Raw genomic sequence first — 14,952 nt, forward strand, 5'->3', positions numbered from 1 at the left:
TATCTAAAACAATCTTAGCATATTTTGAAAATTTTTTAAAAGATTATCTAAAAATCCACGAGTACAAGATAGAAGAGGAAACCTGGTCCAACGACAACGGTTTTTCTGGAAAAGATCTGGAAATCTTGATGGAACCCACGCTCAGTAGGATTCAACAGTGTGATTTAGTAACCTCAAACAGCTCCTGTTATTTTGGACTCTTTAAGAGAAGCATAACGCCTAGGACGCCCCTTCACCAGATCTTTTCTGGAGTACAGTGCTCGGCTCTAGGATTTAAAATTTAGGACGGATAGCAGTGAGTCAAAGTACATCCAGAAGTGGATGACTCCCTCTGGGCACCCAGTGCACACCATAAGAGGATTAGTTGAAAGGAGGGAGTGTGTTGATCCTGGAGAAGCTAAGACAAAGGGAAACTTGGAGTAGGAAGAAAAGGGTTGTGTGTGAAAGGAATTAGACCTGTTCTTGGTCCCCGTGGAGGGAAGAAATGGGAGCTACCTATGGAAGTTGCAAAGAGCTCTGTTTGGTCTTGATACGAGAAATAACCCGTCAATAGACTGTCTTGGCAATATGGTTCCCCCTCATTGAAGGTTTTCAAGCAAAGCCTACCTGACCACTCGTTCAACATGTTATCCTGTGAATTGTTTTTTTCCAGGAGAGGAGGGTGGGCAAGGACAGCCTCCAAGGTCCCTTCTGTCCGCATTTCTGTGAGTGGCGACGTAAGTGATGCCGGAGCCACCGCTCATTGGGTGAAAGGGAGGGAAAGGCAGACCGTGACAGCTAGTTGGAATGTTCCGTAACTGGAGGATGCCGCTCCCGGGACAAAAAGGCGTCTGATTCCTGGGAGTTGGGTTCAAGATGCGGAGGAGGCATCACGGACTTGAAGGACAGGGAAAATGTGAGCACTGGCCTAAGAAGGAGACATTCGATGGTGAGGGGGCGACGTCTGACTTTTAGGAAGGAACGGGCCATACATGAGCCTGGATCATGGGAATCCATGCAGAAAAGAAGGCAAATGTTCTGGAATAGGTCATAGCAGAGTCATGCATTTGGGAGCCTTGGCAGTGGTATAAAAGCAATGTCTGGAAAGACTAGGGTCAGGGAACCTCTTTACGGCTAGAGCAAAATCATGGCACTGGGAGGCGGCAGGAACTCAGACTAGGCGATGACAGGGATTTCAAGGAATTTTCAAACACATTGACAAGATTGGATGAAAAAGAATGAGTAAAAAAAAAGATTTTTAGCCTGAGCAACTGAAATACTTTTTACAGCAATAGTGAAACTTTGAACTTAAAAACCACCGCCACGTTTACAGCCATTTTTCACAGCAATAGTGACCCCAGGATTGGGAGCTTGTTGGAACGAGAGGGTGCATTTGGTTCATGATCCCGGGTTTGAGGCAACAGTAGGACAGTCAGAACAATCCCAGGCTATTTTCCTTCTACTAGAGACTCATCCTGTAGGTTTCCTGGGACTGGAGCCTCAAGATAAGCCTCGAGGCATGGAGGAGGTTGCAGTCCTGAGAAGAGAGCAAATGGGGCAGTCCGTGTAGTCCTGGGCAAAGCGTTTCTTCTCAAATGATGGAGTTTGGGCTGTCCCGAGTAAGTTTTCTTCTTGTGGAAATCCTATCCTGGGAAGATGCTTTCATAATTCGGTGTCTCTTTGTTGTAACACAGACGAGAAGCTCTCTACAAGTTCTCTCATAGACTCTCCTCCCCACACAATGCCACAAAATGGCAGCGTATGCATTTTTAAAGAAAATTTCCACCATCTTGTTTGCATTACAGGAGTGTGTGTGTGTGTGTGTTTAGTTCTATTGATGCCTCTTTTTGTATGAGGTAATCGCTCCCCTAGCATTTCACTGGATTAGCAAACCTTTGCTTTCTTTTTCTTCTCTTTTTAAACCTTTATCACCATCTTAGGGTCAATATTATGTATTGGTTCCAAGGCAGAAGAGTGATAAGGGCTAGGCAGTGGGGGTTAAGTGGCTTGCCCAGAGTCTCACAGCTAGGAAATGTCTGAGGTCACATTTGAACCCAGGACTTCCCATCTCTAGGCCTGGCTCTCAATCCATCAAGCCGCCAACCTGCCCTCAGAACCTTTACTTTCACAACTAAAAAACCCAATTTAAGGAAAATCAGCCAACACAGTGTCTGCATCTGACCCCATGTGTCGCATGCCACATCACCATTTTCAGTCTTCTAACCCTCCCAGGGAATGAGGGGAGGTGCATTTTCTCATGGATTCTTTGGAGCCAAGTTTGGCAGGAGGCTTATTCTAGATAATTGTTGAAATAATAGAGATCTCTAAAGGGAAAAGTGCTGGACTGGGGGCTGAAGGGTGGGTTCAGCTCTCAGCTCTGACACCGAGCAGCAGCGTGAGGAAGGGGAAATCCCCCCCCACCCCCACGGCCTGGTTTTCTTCTCTGTGAAATGGGGGTGAGCATATTTGTACCAGCGACCACGTAGGCGCTGTGTGCCACCACTTTACCCGCCAGTTTTTCTCCTATTAGTAACCTCATCTGTGGATTAAAAGGAAACCGGGATTGGCTCCTCCATGTGGGTTGATTTCCTTGGAAGAGGGGAATGACTTCGGAGCATTAAAAGGCGGTTCATGCTCACAACATCCCAGGAAGGTAAGAACATTCCTTGCGGTTTGAGGATCAGAGCTACGCTGAAATGAGGGGACCTGAAGTCCTTTCTCTTTGGGACTGTATGATTTAAGTCTGTCCCTGTTTGGCCGAGGAGTTTTTTATATTTTGGGGAGGTTGAGGGGGAAGGATGCATGATAAAATATATGAAAGAAGACGCCTCTATAAAAACAAACTAGGAACATTTTAATTTGGTCCCATCTCCTAATGCTTAAAACTTTATTTAAAAAAAAACAACAACTTTTTTTCTGATTGGATTTAATTTTTCCCCCATACTCTGATGAATACATCTGGTGTTTTTCATTTGGCTCCCTTAAGAAGCAGACGGACCAATTAGGAGATTTCACATTTTTGGCACCAATACCATTCATGTTACAACAGTATTTCTCACTCTCCTCATCTCCTCCTTAGAGCAAGTACGGACAGGTGTTTCCGGCAGCTGAAATGTCCACGTAGAATTCTTTAAACAAAATAGGGTGCATGCTTCCCCTCCCCGCTTCAAAAACTTTTGTGCTAGCATTTTAACAGTGCTGTCACCCTTTTCGGGTCAAATGGTACTTTATCCTTTCTGCCCTTTTTGGGTGTCTCTGTAACTTTCCTACTCTAAGAGATGGACCCTTCTGTGAATCTCCATAGAATCCCCCTCTCAGCAGGCTGTCTCTGCCAAGCCAGCATAGAGCTGACCCCAGCTCGTGTCCATTGGCTCTGGGGAACGGAAGAAAGCTGCTCCTCCCTTTGCTGGGGGGCCAATGGTCTGGAGATTCTCCTGGAACTTCACATAGGTCCGAGACAGCTGGGGGCTTCATCCAGATGCCTGCGTGTCCTGCATGCTCTTCTGGTGGGCCAGATGCCCCTCTAGGAGTCTAGACTTCCTTTTCTTGGCCAGGTAGCCCGGGTCCAGCTTCGTTAATGATTGCTGATCTTCGTCCTGCCTTCATAAAGTTCCCTCTTCCCCTGGTGATTCTTTAACAACTTCATAGATTCTAAAGGGTTGACTTTTTTTTAATGGTCTTTTCTTTGCTGGTAGGAATTTTGAGGCTATTTTTTTTAAAGACTTTGCTTCCTTTATTTGAGTTGGCTCCTGGATCAAAGTCTGACCCATTTCCAAGAAAGGTACACAAAAAAGAGTTTCCTATTGACCGGATGAAAGCCTAACTATTTAGAACGAGTAGAATGAACCTTAAACTAAGCCCCAAACCAACCTTTTCCCCCTCTGCGTGAAAACTGTTCTGCATACTTAATTACCTCTTGTAGCAAAGTGTGATCGTTAATTCTTAAAAGCGATTAAGTGCCTTTTCAGCTGCATGCACGGTCCCATTTCAGTCGGTATGAAATGGTGGAAGTGCTTCACGCTGCCATCATAGCACCCGCTGACTTTGGGGTGGGGGTCGGGGTGGCCTTTGTCTTTGGATGTGTTCCATATGTCCCGGTCCAAGTGCTGACCCAGGAGCCTCGGGCTTCCCGGCCGCCTCTTATCACCAGGGGAAGGAAGGAAGCCGTGGTCTGACTGCCCTCCGCCTGGCCCTTCACTCTTCAGCTGAGGGTTGGGCATCAGCCCGGCACGGATTCCTGACAGACGTCAAGGGCGAAGGCATTCTGGGAGCGAGAGATTCCCACCGTCCATCTAGGCAATGGCCGCCATGCATGAGAAGCCAGGATGGAGTCCCCAAAGAACTCTGGGGGACAGAGATGTGCCGTCCCTTGCGTTTCCCTCATTGACGGAGGGTTGGGCCCTGTGGGGCTCCGCAGACCCTCCCCCGAAGCCCAGGGCCGGCCGCTCTTCATAGGTTAAGACAAGCCACAGCGCAGCCCACTTAGCCCGTTAGCCATGATTGTCCTACCTGGTTGGGAAGGTTCCCTTTTCCAGAGCCTTCCATTTGGAATGTCTAATGCTCACCTCAGAAGCAAAACTGTTGGGTCATTTCAGTCATGTCTGACTCTTTGTGACCCCATTTGAGGTTGTCATGATGAAGATACAGGAGGGGTTTGTCAATTTTTTATCTAACTCATTTTACAGATGAGGAAACTGAGGCGAATGGGGCTAACGGACTTGGCCCAGTATCACACCGCTAGCAAGTGTCTGAGTCTAGATTTGAACTCGTGAAGGGGAGTGCCCTAGCCAGGGCTGCTGAACTACCCTAAAAAAAACGAACGCCACCGTCTCAGCACGATCTCCAAAACATCTGCTGTTTGACCAACGTTAAGACCCTGTTTTTGTGAAATAGATGGAGACCAAAGTCATTCTGAAAACTCAGAAGCCCACAGTTTACCCTTAAAAATAATTCTCTGAAATAAGTAAAATAATTTCAGAAAAAGCTGGAAAGATCTGCAGGAAGCGATGCAGAGCGAAATGAGCAGAACTGGGACAACATCGTACACAATAACAGCGATGTCGGACCCTGAAAATGTGGCTGCCCTCAGCAGTGAAATGATCTGGGGCCATCCTGAAAGGCTCAGGACACGGATGCTCTCCACCTCCAGAGTTGTCCTTCACATCTTCTTGGTTTTATTTTGGTTCACCTATTTATGGTTTTATTTTTGGGTTTTGGTTATGGACAAACACTCATCCATAACCAAAACCCCAAAATAAAAATACAATTTAAAATAAAAATGAAAAAAATTCTCTAAAGCAATCAGGAAAACAGTGTGTTGCCCTAGGTTTGGAGTCAGAAGACCTGGGTTTAAATCCTTGCCCTACCCCCTAATGAAACTACCTGTGTGTGGGGAAATTGAATTAGGTGGTCTCTAAAGGGCCCTTCAGCCCCCAACTCTTTATTCTATGGTGCTCTCTGATGATTCATTGCACCCTCTTGGAAGAGTATATCTAGAATCTAGGAGAGTCTCCAGAAAGCTGGTGCCTGGGAGGTGCCCTTTGCGGACCTGGTGACCCATGAGCTGTTACTCAATGTTCTCTCATGCCTCATTGATTGAGATATGGGGACGCCCATTCTGGCTAGTAAGTCACTTCCATTTGGAGAAATGGGCATTTCTGGTAGTCTTAAGTGAAAAGGAAATGTGATTCTAGTTGAACGACTGATAAGAATAATCCTGGAAAGACACATCCATGACCATTTTCCAAGAGAGAGTCAGAGAGCAGTTCCCACTGCCTCCCTCCTGGTCACTGCTCATTTGGAGATTTCTCAGAAGCCCCTGCTGTCGTCCCGGTGTCTGTGCCTTAAAAAAAAAATTCCTGGAAGGATATAGGGAAAAGGGACTTGATATCTAAAGAAATAGAATGTCTCAGAGATGTTAATTTAGTGTTGCTTCCAGCCCAAAGCAACATCGCACAGATGGGGGGAAAACTCTTTGCCTAGTGCTGGTTCTGGGACAATCACTTAAGTTTTCTTGGTCTCGCTCTTCTTTTGGTGAATTGAAATTATGGGTCCCCAAACCAAACCTCCCCCAACACATACATTTCAATTAGACCAGAAGATGTCCCAAAGAGGAATGAGGCAAGAAAGCTGGCTGGGGCTGCCTCGGATTTTTTGGCCAAGATACTTTTCCCTCCTCCTCTCAAATTAGCAGTCTTCCCTGCAAATCAGATTGCTAAAGTGGTTTCTACTTTGTATTCTACAAGGAGCATTTCCTTCTCCTGAACCAGAGGGGAAAATGATTGTAACCTCTCCGTTTTACAGGCTAATAATCCAGCCTCCCAAGTGAATCAAGGCTGAGGCTGAAGGCCAAGTAGTTTATTCAAACAAGGGACTGGGAATGTTGCCAAAACAAAGACCACAGGGCTGGCCCACCATGTAACTGTATTATCACTACTGGGTTTACAGGTGACTTAGAGATGGGGACAGCCCCAGCCAGGAAAGAAATAGCAGTTTTGTTTTTACAAGTGACTAAGATGAAAATCAAATCTGAAAGTGTAGCTTTAGGGGATCACAGCTATGAATTTAATCCTCCCACTAATAATTACCTTCCACCAAGGTCCTACTCTGATGCACGAAGGTGACCCTGTGCTTTTGAAAAGTTACTAATATTTTTTCAGTCAGCCAAAATCTGTCTTTTCTGTATCTCACCCTAATTCACTCCCCCACCAATACTGTGAACAAAAGAAAAACAAAACCCATGTATTTTCAAGCAAAATAAATTTCTACCATGGTCATGTCCCAAAACATATGTCTTATTCTGCACCCTGAGTCCTTCCCTTCTCTTTTAGGAGATGAGAACTTGTTTTATTATTAGTCTTTTGGAACTGTAGCTCTTTGATCAGAGTTCCTCATTCTCTCCAAGTTGCTTGTGTCTACCATATTGTTTTCATTTTATACATTGTTCTCCATCGTTCTCTTTGCTTCTCTTTGCATCAGTTCACATTTTCCCAGTTTTCTCTGACCCTGTTTTCTTCCATCATTTCTTCCAGCACTTTAATATTCATATTTATATGCCATAACTTGTTTGGCCACCCAGAATCTCATTCTTGCTGTCTCAGACTTGATATTAAGGTTAGGCTCTGCACTCTTCTAGAGGGAAGGACTGGGAAGATCTTGCTTTCTTGGGGGTATCAAGTACTGCATTTATTCCAGGACCTTAGGGCTTGGGATCTGCAAGCTTACAGGACTCCCAAAGTGGTGCAATCTAGGGCAAAGTCTGAGCTCTGCAAATTCCCAGCGTTGGTTTGTATCTGAACCACAGGGCATTGCTACTGCTCTCACCAAGATGAGCCAGTTTGGAAACTCCACTGGCTCACCTTCCTTTCGGCGTGGGATTCATGTGCCTTGATTATTCCTCTACAGGTTTCAGTACGGGCTTGAAGCAGGAACTGGTACCCAGCTCTGTTCCTATGATCCAGATCACTCCACTGCCACTTGCTTCTGAACCTCCTTTCTTGGAACACTTCCTCAAGACTCCTCCCTGGAACAAAACACCATTCCTGGTGTTTTTGATACTTTTCCTTGTCTGCCCTGTCTTGATGAGCTGGAAATGGGTAAAGGGCAACCAAGCTGTCCGTTGGCACCCATTCCCATTGCATTGGCTCTGTATGGATCTTTTCTTGTCTGGGGCACGGTCTCTCCTTGCTCTGGATTGCTCTGCATGACCACAGCCTTCTCTGTGGCCATCTGGTTGGAAAATGACTCACTTTGACTTTTCCCTGGGATTTTCCCATCCAAATTTGTTTTGGTACATTTTCTGGATCCATTTGGAGGAGTTTGGGATGGGAGCTGGCTGAATTGCTTCCTACTACTCTGACATCCCAGCTCTACCTCCTCACCTGGGATTTTTTTTTTGAAAGTTACATTCTTTGAGTTTATATATTTATATATTTTATTTTTGTTTCAAGTTTCTTTAATTTTTATTTTGAATATTTTCCCATAGTTTATATGTTTCATGTTCTTTCCTTCTCCCCTAAACCCCCTAACCCCCCTTAGCCGATGCACAATTCCACTGGGTTTTACATGTATCATTGATTAAGACCTATTTCCATAATATTGATAGTTGGACAAGAGTTATTGTTTAATGTCTTCATCCCCAATAACATTCCCATCAGCACATGTGTTCAAGCAGTTGTTTTTCTTCTGTGTTTCTCCTCCCACAGTTCTTCCTCTGAATGTGGCTAGTTTTCTTTCTCATAAGTTCCTCAGCCTTGTTCTGGATTCTTGCATTGTTGCTAGTAGAGAAGTCTGTTATGTTCGATTTTACCACAGTATATCAGTCTCTGTGTACAATGTTCTCCTGGTTCTGCTCCTTTCACTCTGCATCAATTCCTGGAGGTTGTTCCAGTTCACATGGAATTCCTCCAGTTCTTTATTCCTTTGAGCACAATAATATTCCATCACCAACAGATACTACAATTTGTTTAGCCATTCCCCAATCGAAGGACATTCTCTTATTTTCCAATTTTTTGTCACCACAAAGAACGTGGCTATAAATATTTTTGTACAAGTTTTTTTTTTTCCTTATTATCTCTTTGGGGTATAAACCCAGCAGTGCTATGGCTGGATCAAAGGGCAGATAATCTTTTAAAGCCCTTTGGGCCAGTTCCAAATTGCCAACCAGAAAGGCTAGATCAATTCACAACTCCACCAGCAGTGCATTAACATCTCACCTGGATTTTTGATAGTGATACCAACGGAACTTAAGCCCTGACAAGTCCTATCTAGTGGGATAGGTTTTGAATATGGAATTTCCAGTCCCCAGGACAGTTTTGGGAACATAACACGTTCTTCATAAATGTTCTCCATTTGACTGAACAGAGAACTGGCCTGGCTAAATTTGGAAAAGTTCAGGAACGGGCAGGACACAGGATGATTTTTTTTTTTGGGTGCAGCAACTTGCCTTAACCTATTAATGAAATGGCGGTGGTTTGGGTTGGTAGATATTAGCTATGCAAAAGACCAATGAGATACTTCAGGTATTGGAAATATTGATTATTTAATCAATAAAATTTCACAAGGTCATCTAAGTGATTTAGTGGCTGAAATACTGGGTCTGGTGTCAGGAAGACCTGAATTCAAATTTGATTTTTGACAGTAGTTGTGTGTCCTTGGGCAAGTCACTTAATCTCTTTTTGCTTCAGCTTCCTCTTCTGCAAAATGGGGGTAAAAATAGCACCTACCTACCAGGGTTGTTATGAGGATCAAGTGAGATAATAATTATAAAGCCTGTAAATGGTATTTTTTATTATTGTCCCATGGTGAGAAATGATGGCAGGAGGTTTAGAACAGAGGACTTCTGATGCCTGTGCCAATGCTCTTTGTAGTAACCCTACCATAGACAGTGGAGAGAGGGAATGGGACGTTTGGTGGGTGGAAGGTGTCTGATGCTCATATAGCTGGCCTCTGGCCCCAAACAGATGCCTTCACTCCTACTATGCAAATCTAGGTGTTTGTTTTATAAAAGGGAAACTGTAGACTTGAACTTTTTTTTCAAATCCATAATTCAGGAAGTTTGTTGTGCTTTGAGACCATTAATTGGAGACCTTTTGCCAGACTAAATCCAATTCAATGTTGGGTTTTGTTGGTTCCCATCTGGAGCATTTAATTTGCCTCACTTCTATTTTCTGATGATGGTTATGGGACTGTAGGGGAAGTATAAACGGTTTCAGAGAGGATGGGTCATCTGCTAGATCCAGTCTGATATAAAAGGTTTTTTTTGGGGAAACCACTGCAAAGAGCTGGCTAATATAACACCTCCCCCCTCTCAGATGAGAGCCACTTGGAGCTCAGTCTGGTCAACCTTCCTTGGGGTGTCTTTAACTGTTCCTGTGTTCCATGGAAGGGGAAAGAAAAGGGAGATGGGAACTTATTAGAAAGTTAATTAGAAATTATTAATAATTAACTACATTATTAGTTAGAAAATTAATAACCCCATTCTAGCTCTAGACCCTTTTTGACTTGTCAACCAACAAAGCTGAAACGTCACTGTAACACTTCGCCTTTCTCTTAGGGTACCTCAGGTTCCCCCACAGTCCGGGGTCTCTGCTGTTTAGGAATCCTGTTTGTTAGCTCCCTCTAAGTAAGAGGTCTTAACAGACACCTCCAAGATGTGGGATCTGGGAGAAATTTTCCAAAACTAGATTTAAGAACTTTTTGGTGGAAGGAAACCATCCTCTAAAAACCAGTTAGTGACAGGATCAGTTTACATCTTTTCAGAAGCCTTTTGGTTTATGTGTGAAAAAGGATTTATTAAATACATCTTCAGACGTCAGAGGGCTTTAGGGCAAGACACAGACTTTGATCATCTCCAAACATTTGCAAAAGGAAACTTCTTTCTTTCATTTTCCTCTGGAGAACAGATTGTGAAAAGGTATCCGTCATGGAGAAGAGCCCACTAGAAAAGCCTTTCTAGTTGTAATATAGAATAATATTTAAAATTATATATTAGTAAATTCTTTTAAAATTAGTATTTTAGTAATTTTAAAATTTAGCCATTTAAAATTACTAATAAAATTATATATTAAATAAATTAATACAATCAATGTATTAATAAATGTATATTATATATGAATATAAAGTATAAAATATTTACATGTCATGATGTTTGGGATTGAGAAGAGATCAGAAACACATAACATATTTGAAGGGCCCCAAATCAGGCTTCCACAGAAGACTTAGGGAGTATGGTCTACATAGGAATAGATTTGAATTTTTAATAACAAAACCTTCTAAGAAGAACAGATATAAAGATCCCTTCCCAGACGAAAAAAGATGCTGCCACCATGACTAACCTTCTAGGTGGAATCTTCAAATCAGGGATGGGGATGGGAGCTGCCAAGAAGCCGTATTGGCCACTGAATGGAAGAGCCTCCGTCTCCTCGAAGGCAAAGTCTTTGGGAATCGCAAGGATGTTTAATCCAACCTGTCCAGTGGTTCAGGATTGTAAGAAGAAAAAGGGGAAAAAATCAGCGCTTTAGAGTTGGAGGGAGTTATAACGACTGAAAAAATGCTCTAACAATCTCCTATACAAATGGAGGTTGCTTTTAGGACCAGTTACTGTGTTGAAGAGCCCGACAAGCAAGGACTCCCCCACTCCCCCCCAGCTGTTGCTTTAATTGGGAGATAATTAAATGGATTAAGGTCATTTTCATTCTTCTTTGGGATGCAGAACCTGCAACTTTTCCCCTAGCAAAACAGAAACATCCTAGTTTGAGCTCTTTGTTCCAGAGAAGGACCAGGAAGTAAACCCCAACTTTTCTACTCTCCTCTTTCGGAAGTCATTCCAGAGCAGGTGTCTATCCCGGAGGGGATGCAGGTCAGCTTTCCCCGGCAAATGGCTTGAGGGCTCTGGGGCTGAACACACGGATGTTGATCTCCAGTTAAATAAAAGACTGGACCTCCTGCCTGGGGGTGGCCTGGGTCTTGCTGCTGACCATCCGGTATTCTTTCCGACTGAATGTGCTTCCTCCTGCAGAGCCCGTTTCCTCTGCCGCAGAGGCCAACCTGGAGGTAGCCGGAGAGGAGGGGGCCGCCCGGCCGCCCAGGGCAGCCTCCTGAGAACAGAACAAAGAGAAGAACAGTGGCAAGAGGCTCCCTGGACCGTCCACGAGGAAATCGGACCCGTACCCAGCCTGCGAACATCTCCTGACTGCCAGAACGTGCCGGGAGGCTGGCTAAAGAGCGGAGCATTGCCGCTCGAGAGCCCAATTACTCACTGCCGGGGAACGGCTCTCCCCGGCCGGCCTTGTCCCGTCTTACCACGGAAGCTGAGAGCTCCTCGCCAGGACGTGGATGGCAGACACAGACGGCCCGAGCCGGACGTCGGGGAAGCATCGAACGGATCCTGATCTTGGAGGCTCTCCAGGAGGTCCAGGATTTTCACCAAACCCATTTTTAATGCTTCCACATTGGTTTATTATTTCCATACATTCCTTTTCACACAGGAAGTGCAGGAGCGCACACACACATGCACGTGTACACACACACACACACACACACACACACACACACGCCAGTAGGAAGCGACCAGGAGGAATTTTTCCAAGACAATCGACTTTACAATGAGGCGGGAAAGATGTGGTTCTCCAAATGCAAAAATCCAGCTTAGCTTCTTTAACACAGTAAATGTTTAAAGCAAGATGGCAGAAGATTTATTGGCATTTTTTTACTAAGGCACATGACGTATAGAAATACTGAGGTACAAAATGCAAATCACTGCAGATGACATTTAAAATCTTCTCTCCTTCTGGAAGATGGAAGGAACATTCTTCTTCCCCAAAGATTCAGCTTTTGGCTTGTTTTTTCTTTTGTACGAGTTCAACCAGAAGCTTGTATCGTGCCACACATTCTTCCTGTAGGGAGAAAGGTGAAAATATTGACTTTAACACGCCAGTGTGACACGGCAGCCGTGTCTTTCAAGGTTATCTTCAGGTTCTAATGAGACAAACATTACAAATTCAGTCCTTTTATAGGCCAAGTTGGAAATTTAAATTTAACAAATATTTATCAAGCATCTATTAGGTGTGATATCTGGTGTTAGACGCTAGGGAAATAGAGATGAGACTAGCAGCCCTCGTCCCCTAGAGCGCTTACCATCTAGTACGTAAATAAAACAAATACAGAAACACTAAAATACATATATTTGGAAAATGTCCCATAGGTCGAAAGAGTGAGATCTTAAAAATTGGAGGATGAGGAACAGAGAGTGGAAGGCTTCTGGGGAGGTGGTACCTCAAGTAGGTCTTGAAAGAAGGGAAGAAATTCAACAGGCAAATATGGCCTGAGACCCTTCCAGGCATGAGTGGTAGCTGAGCATGAAGGGATGGAGATGGGAAAAGACAGGACAAATCAGGGCATAACAAACAGTCCAGTTTGGCCGTTATAGAGACTACGTGGAAGGCGTTGGGGCGCCCAATCTGCAGACACAGGATTGGGCTGGAAGCTGGGCTGTTGTCACTACCGACCCCTCCCAATATATGTAAAATCGAGGCTCTTGGGTGATCCCTGACCCACCTTCTACCTTGAGATTGTGCCTCCAAGAGGCTGGCGTCCCTCTTCTTCCAGATCTTGCTTCCCTGCCCTAATCCCCTGGGTTGGTCTCCCCTTGCCAACGGGGACCTCCCAGTTCCTGCCCATCAACATGAACCCTGACCCCCCCCCTGACCAATCAAGTGCATAAATAAGGGGTGTCTTGACCATACCCAACTGCCATGGATTCTTGGTAGTTTTCCACCCACGGGGGCTCAAGAAAAGCTGGATTTAGACTCAGGGTTCTCTTCGTTCATCCTTTATCTCCAGCCCTTACTTCCTTACTAGAGAAACTGTCCCTTCGTTCATCAGAGGGACAAAGAAATTAGTTTTCCTTAATTGGCATCTACACCTCAGATGATCTTCCTGGGCTCCTCTCGTACCCAGGGTCTACTCTGCTGCTGTTAAAAAACAAACCTCTGTTCAGCTGAGATGAGAGGGGATCCCGATTCCTGGTAAAAACTGGCTTTAAAAGAAAATCCATTTGAGGTCGTAGTGGCTCCCCCGGGGTGGGACGTCTGCCTAACTGTTCGATTCTTTTCCCTGAAACTTCTGACTTCACTTTAGTTTTATGGTTTTCTGGCAAGTATTTTCTGATATAAAGCTTAATTTAGAGAGAGGAGAACCTGACACCTGAAGGCCTCTTCAAAATCTAACAAGTGATAACTAAAAAGAAAACCTAATAACATACAAAAAGGCAGCCTTGGCCAAACACATTCTTGAACCAGAAATGTGTGTGAATTTAATTCTTCAATGATTGTCATTCTGAAAACAACTAGCAGACTGTGTCTTCCCAGCGACCAAGGCCCAGGGAGGAAGCCTCCATCTTGAGCCTCCCCCGGGGGTCACAGCTCTCTTTGGGATCCATCATCAGGCTATTTGGATGACAGGGAGGGTAATCAATGGCTCCCCCAAATGGCCTGGTCCCATACCCAACACTTTGCGATGAATGAGTAAACTTGTTTTAAGAAAATAATGGACTATGGACTGACAATGTCGATACACTACTTCAGTTTCTGGGTCTCTCTACAGAAGTTGGGGGACCGACCAGCTCCCTATTTCTAAATCCGGGTGAACTAATCAAATAGGCAAATGTCTGCCTATTCTTTTAAGTGAATCAGAGACAGATGTTGGCAGATGTCAGGCAGACATGGGGAAAAATAACTATTTCTGATTAACTAGAGGAAATGGACTGGGCAAATCTGAGTAGTCCAGTTTGGCTCAATCAGCATTCTCTATTTTATGATTTATTAAAGCTGGGTCTTTGCCCTTAGACACATGCATGGGCACAAGCTAGATTTTCAAACGCTGAATTTCAATTAAAAAAAAAACCCAAGAATTTAAATGAACATCCATTTGCCCAGAGGCTATTAAGCAATAGCCTCATCCAACCGAATGGAGATTTGTTCTTTTGATATCTGAAAGTGTTCCCGGTGCCTCTGAATACAGCTACAACTAAAGAGCAGCTATTACAATAAATGACCCCCTGGGATGCCCAGGTGTCAAGAAAGACCAGAGTGGGAAAGATCACACCCTGAAGCTCCACAGATTCCAACTGTCGACTTGCTCACCAGGGGAAGGGAATTCCAAAGAAGAGGGTCTACATGTGGTTCCTCCTTTCGGAGTCTCCACTTGGAAGCCATTTACGGATGGATTTGGGGGATTGTGCACAATCCTGGGGGTTCTTCAGGGAGGCAGCTGGCTAAGCCACAGTACGGGTTATAGAACTTAAACGGGACCGAGCTTCTTGGCTAGACGGTCTACAGTGAGCGTTCATCATCGGGAGCCCCGAGGCTGTGAGGATGCTCTTGGGGATCCTGAGCACCAGAGGAAGGGTCTCGGGATTTTGTAAGAATTTTCGTTTTCCCTTGACAGGCCTGGAGCTTTCAAAGATGATGATTC

The 14,952-nt window shown here is 44.5% G+C and overlaps 1 protein-coding gene across 2 annotated transcripts in view; it reads right to left on the bottom strand.

Annotated features, from left to right (window-relative positions):
* Nucleotides 1–12,148: 12,148 nt before the first annotated feature.
* Nucleotides 12,149–14,952, bottom strand: part of DNAJC1 (DnaJ heat shock protein family (Hsp40) member C1) — a 268,584-nt gene continuing 265,780 nt past the window's right edge. For both annotated transcript variants that reach the window (XM_044677935.1, XM_044677936.1), the window contains one exon: nt 12,149–12,374. In XM_044677935.1, the coding sequence (XP_044533870.1) occupies nt 12,306–12,374 (69 nt within the window). In that variant the 3' untranslated portion in view covers nt 12,149–12,305. The remainder of the gene's footprint in view (nt 12,375–14,952) is intronic.

Source organism: Gracilinanus agilis, chromosome 5, assembly GCF_016433145.1.
Source record: "Gracilinanus agilis isolate LMUSP501 chromosome 5, AgileGrace, whole genome shotgun sequence".
Taxonomy (NCBI): domain Eukaryota; kingdom Metazoa; phylum Chordata; class Mammalia; order Didelphimorphia; family Didelphidae; genus Gracilinanus; species Gracilinanus agilis.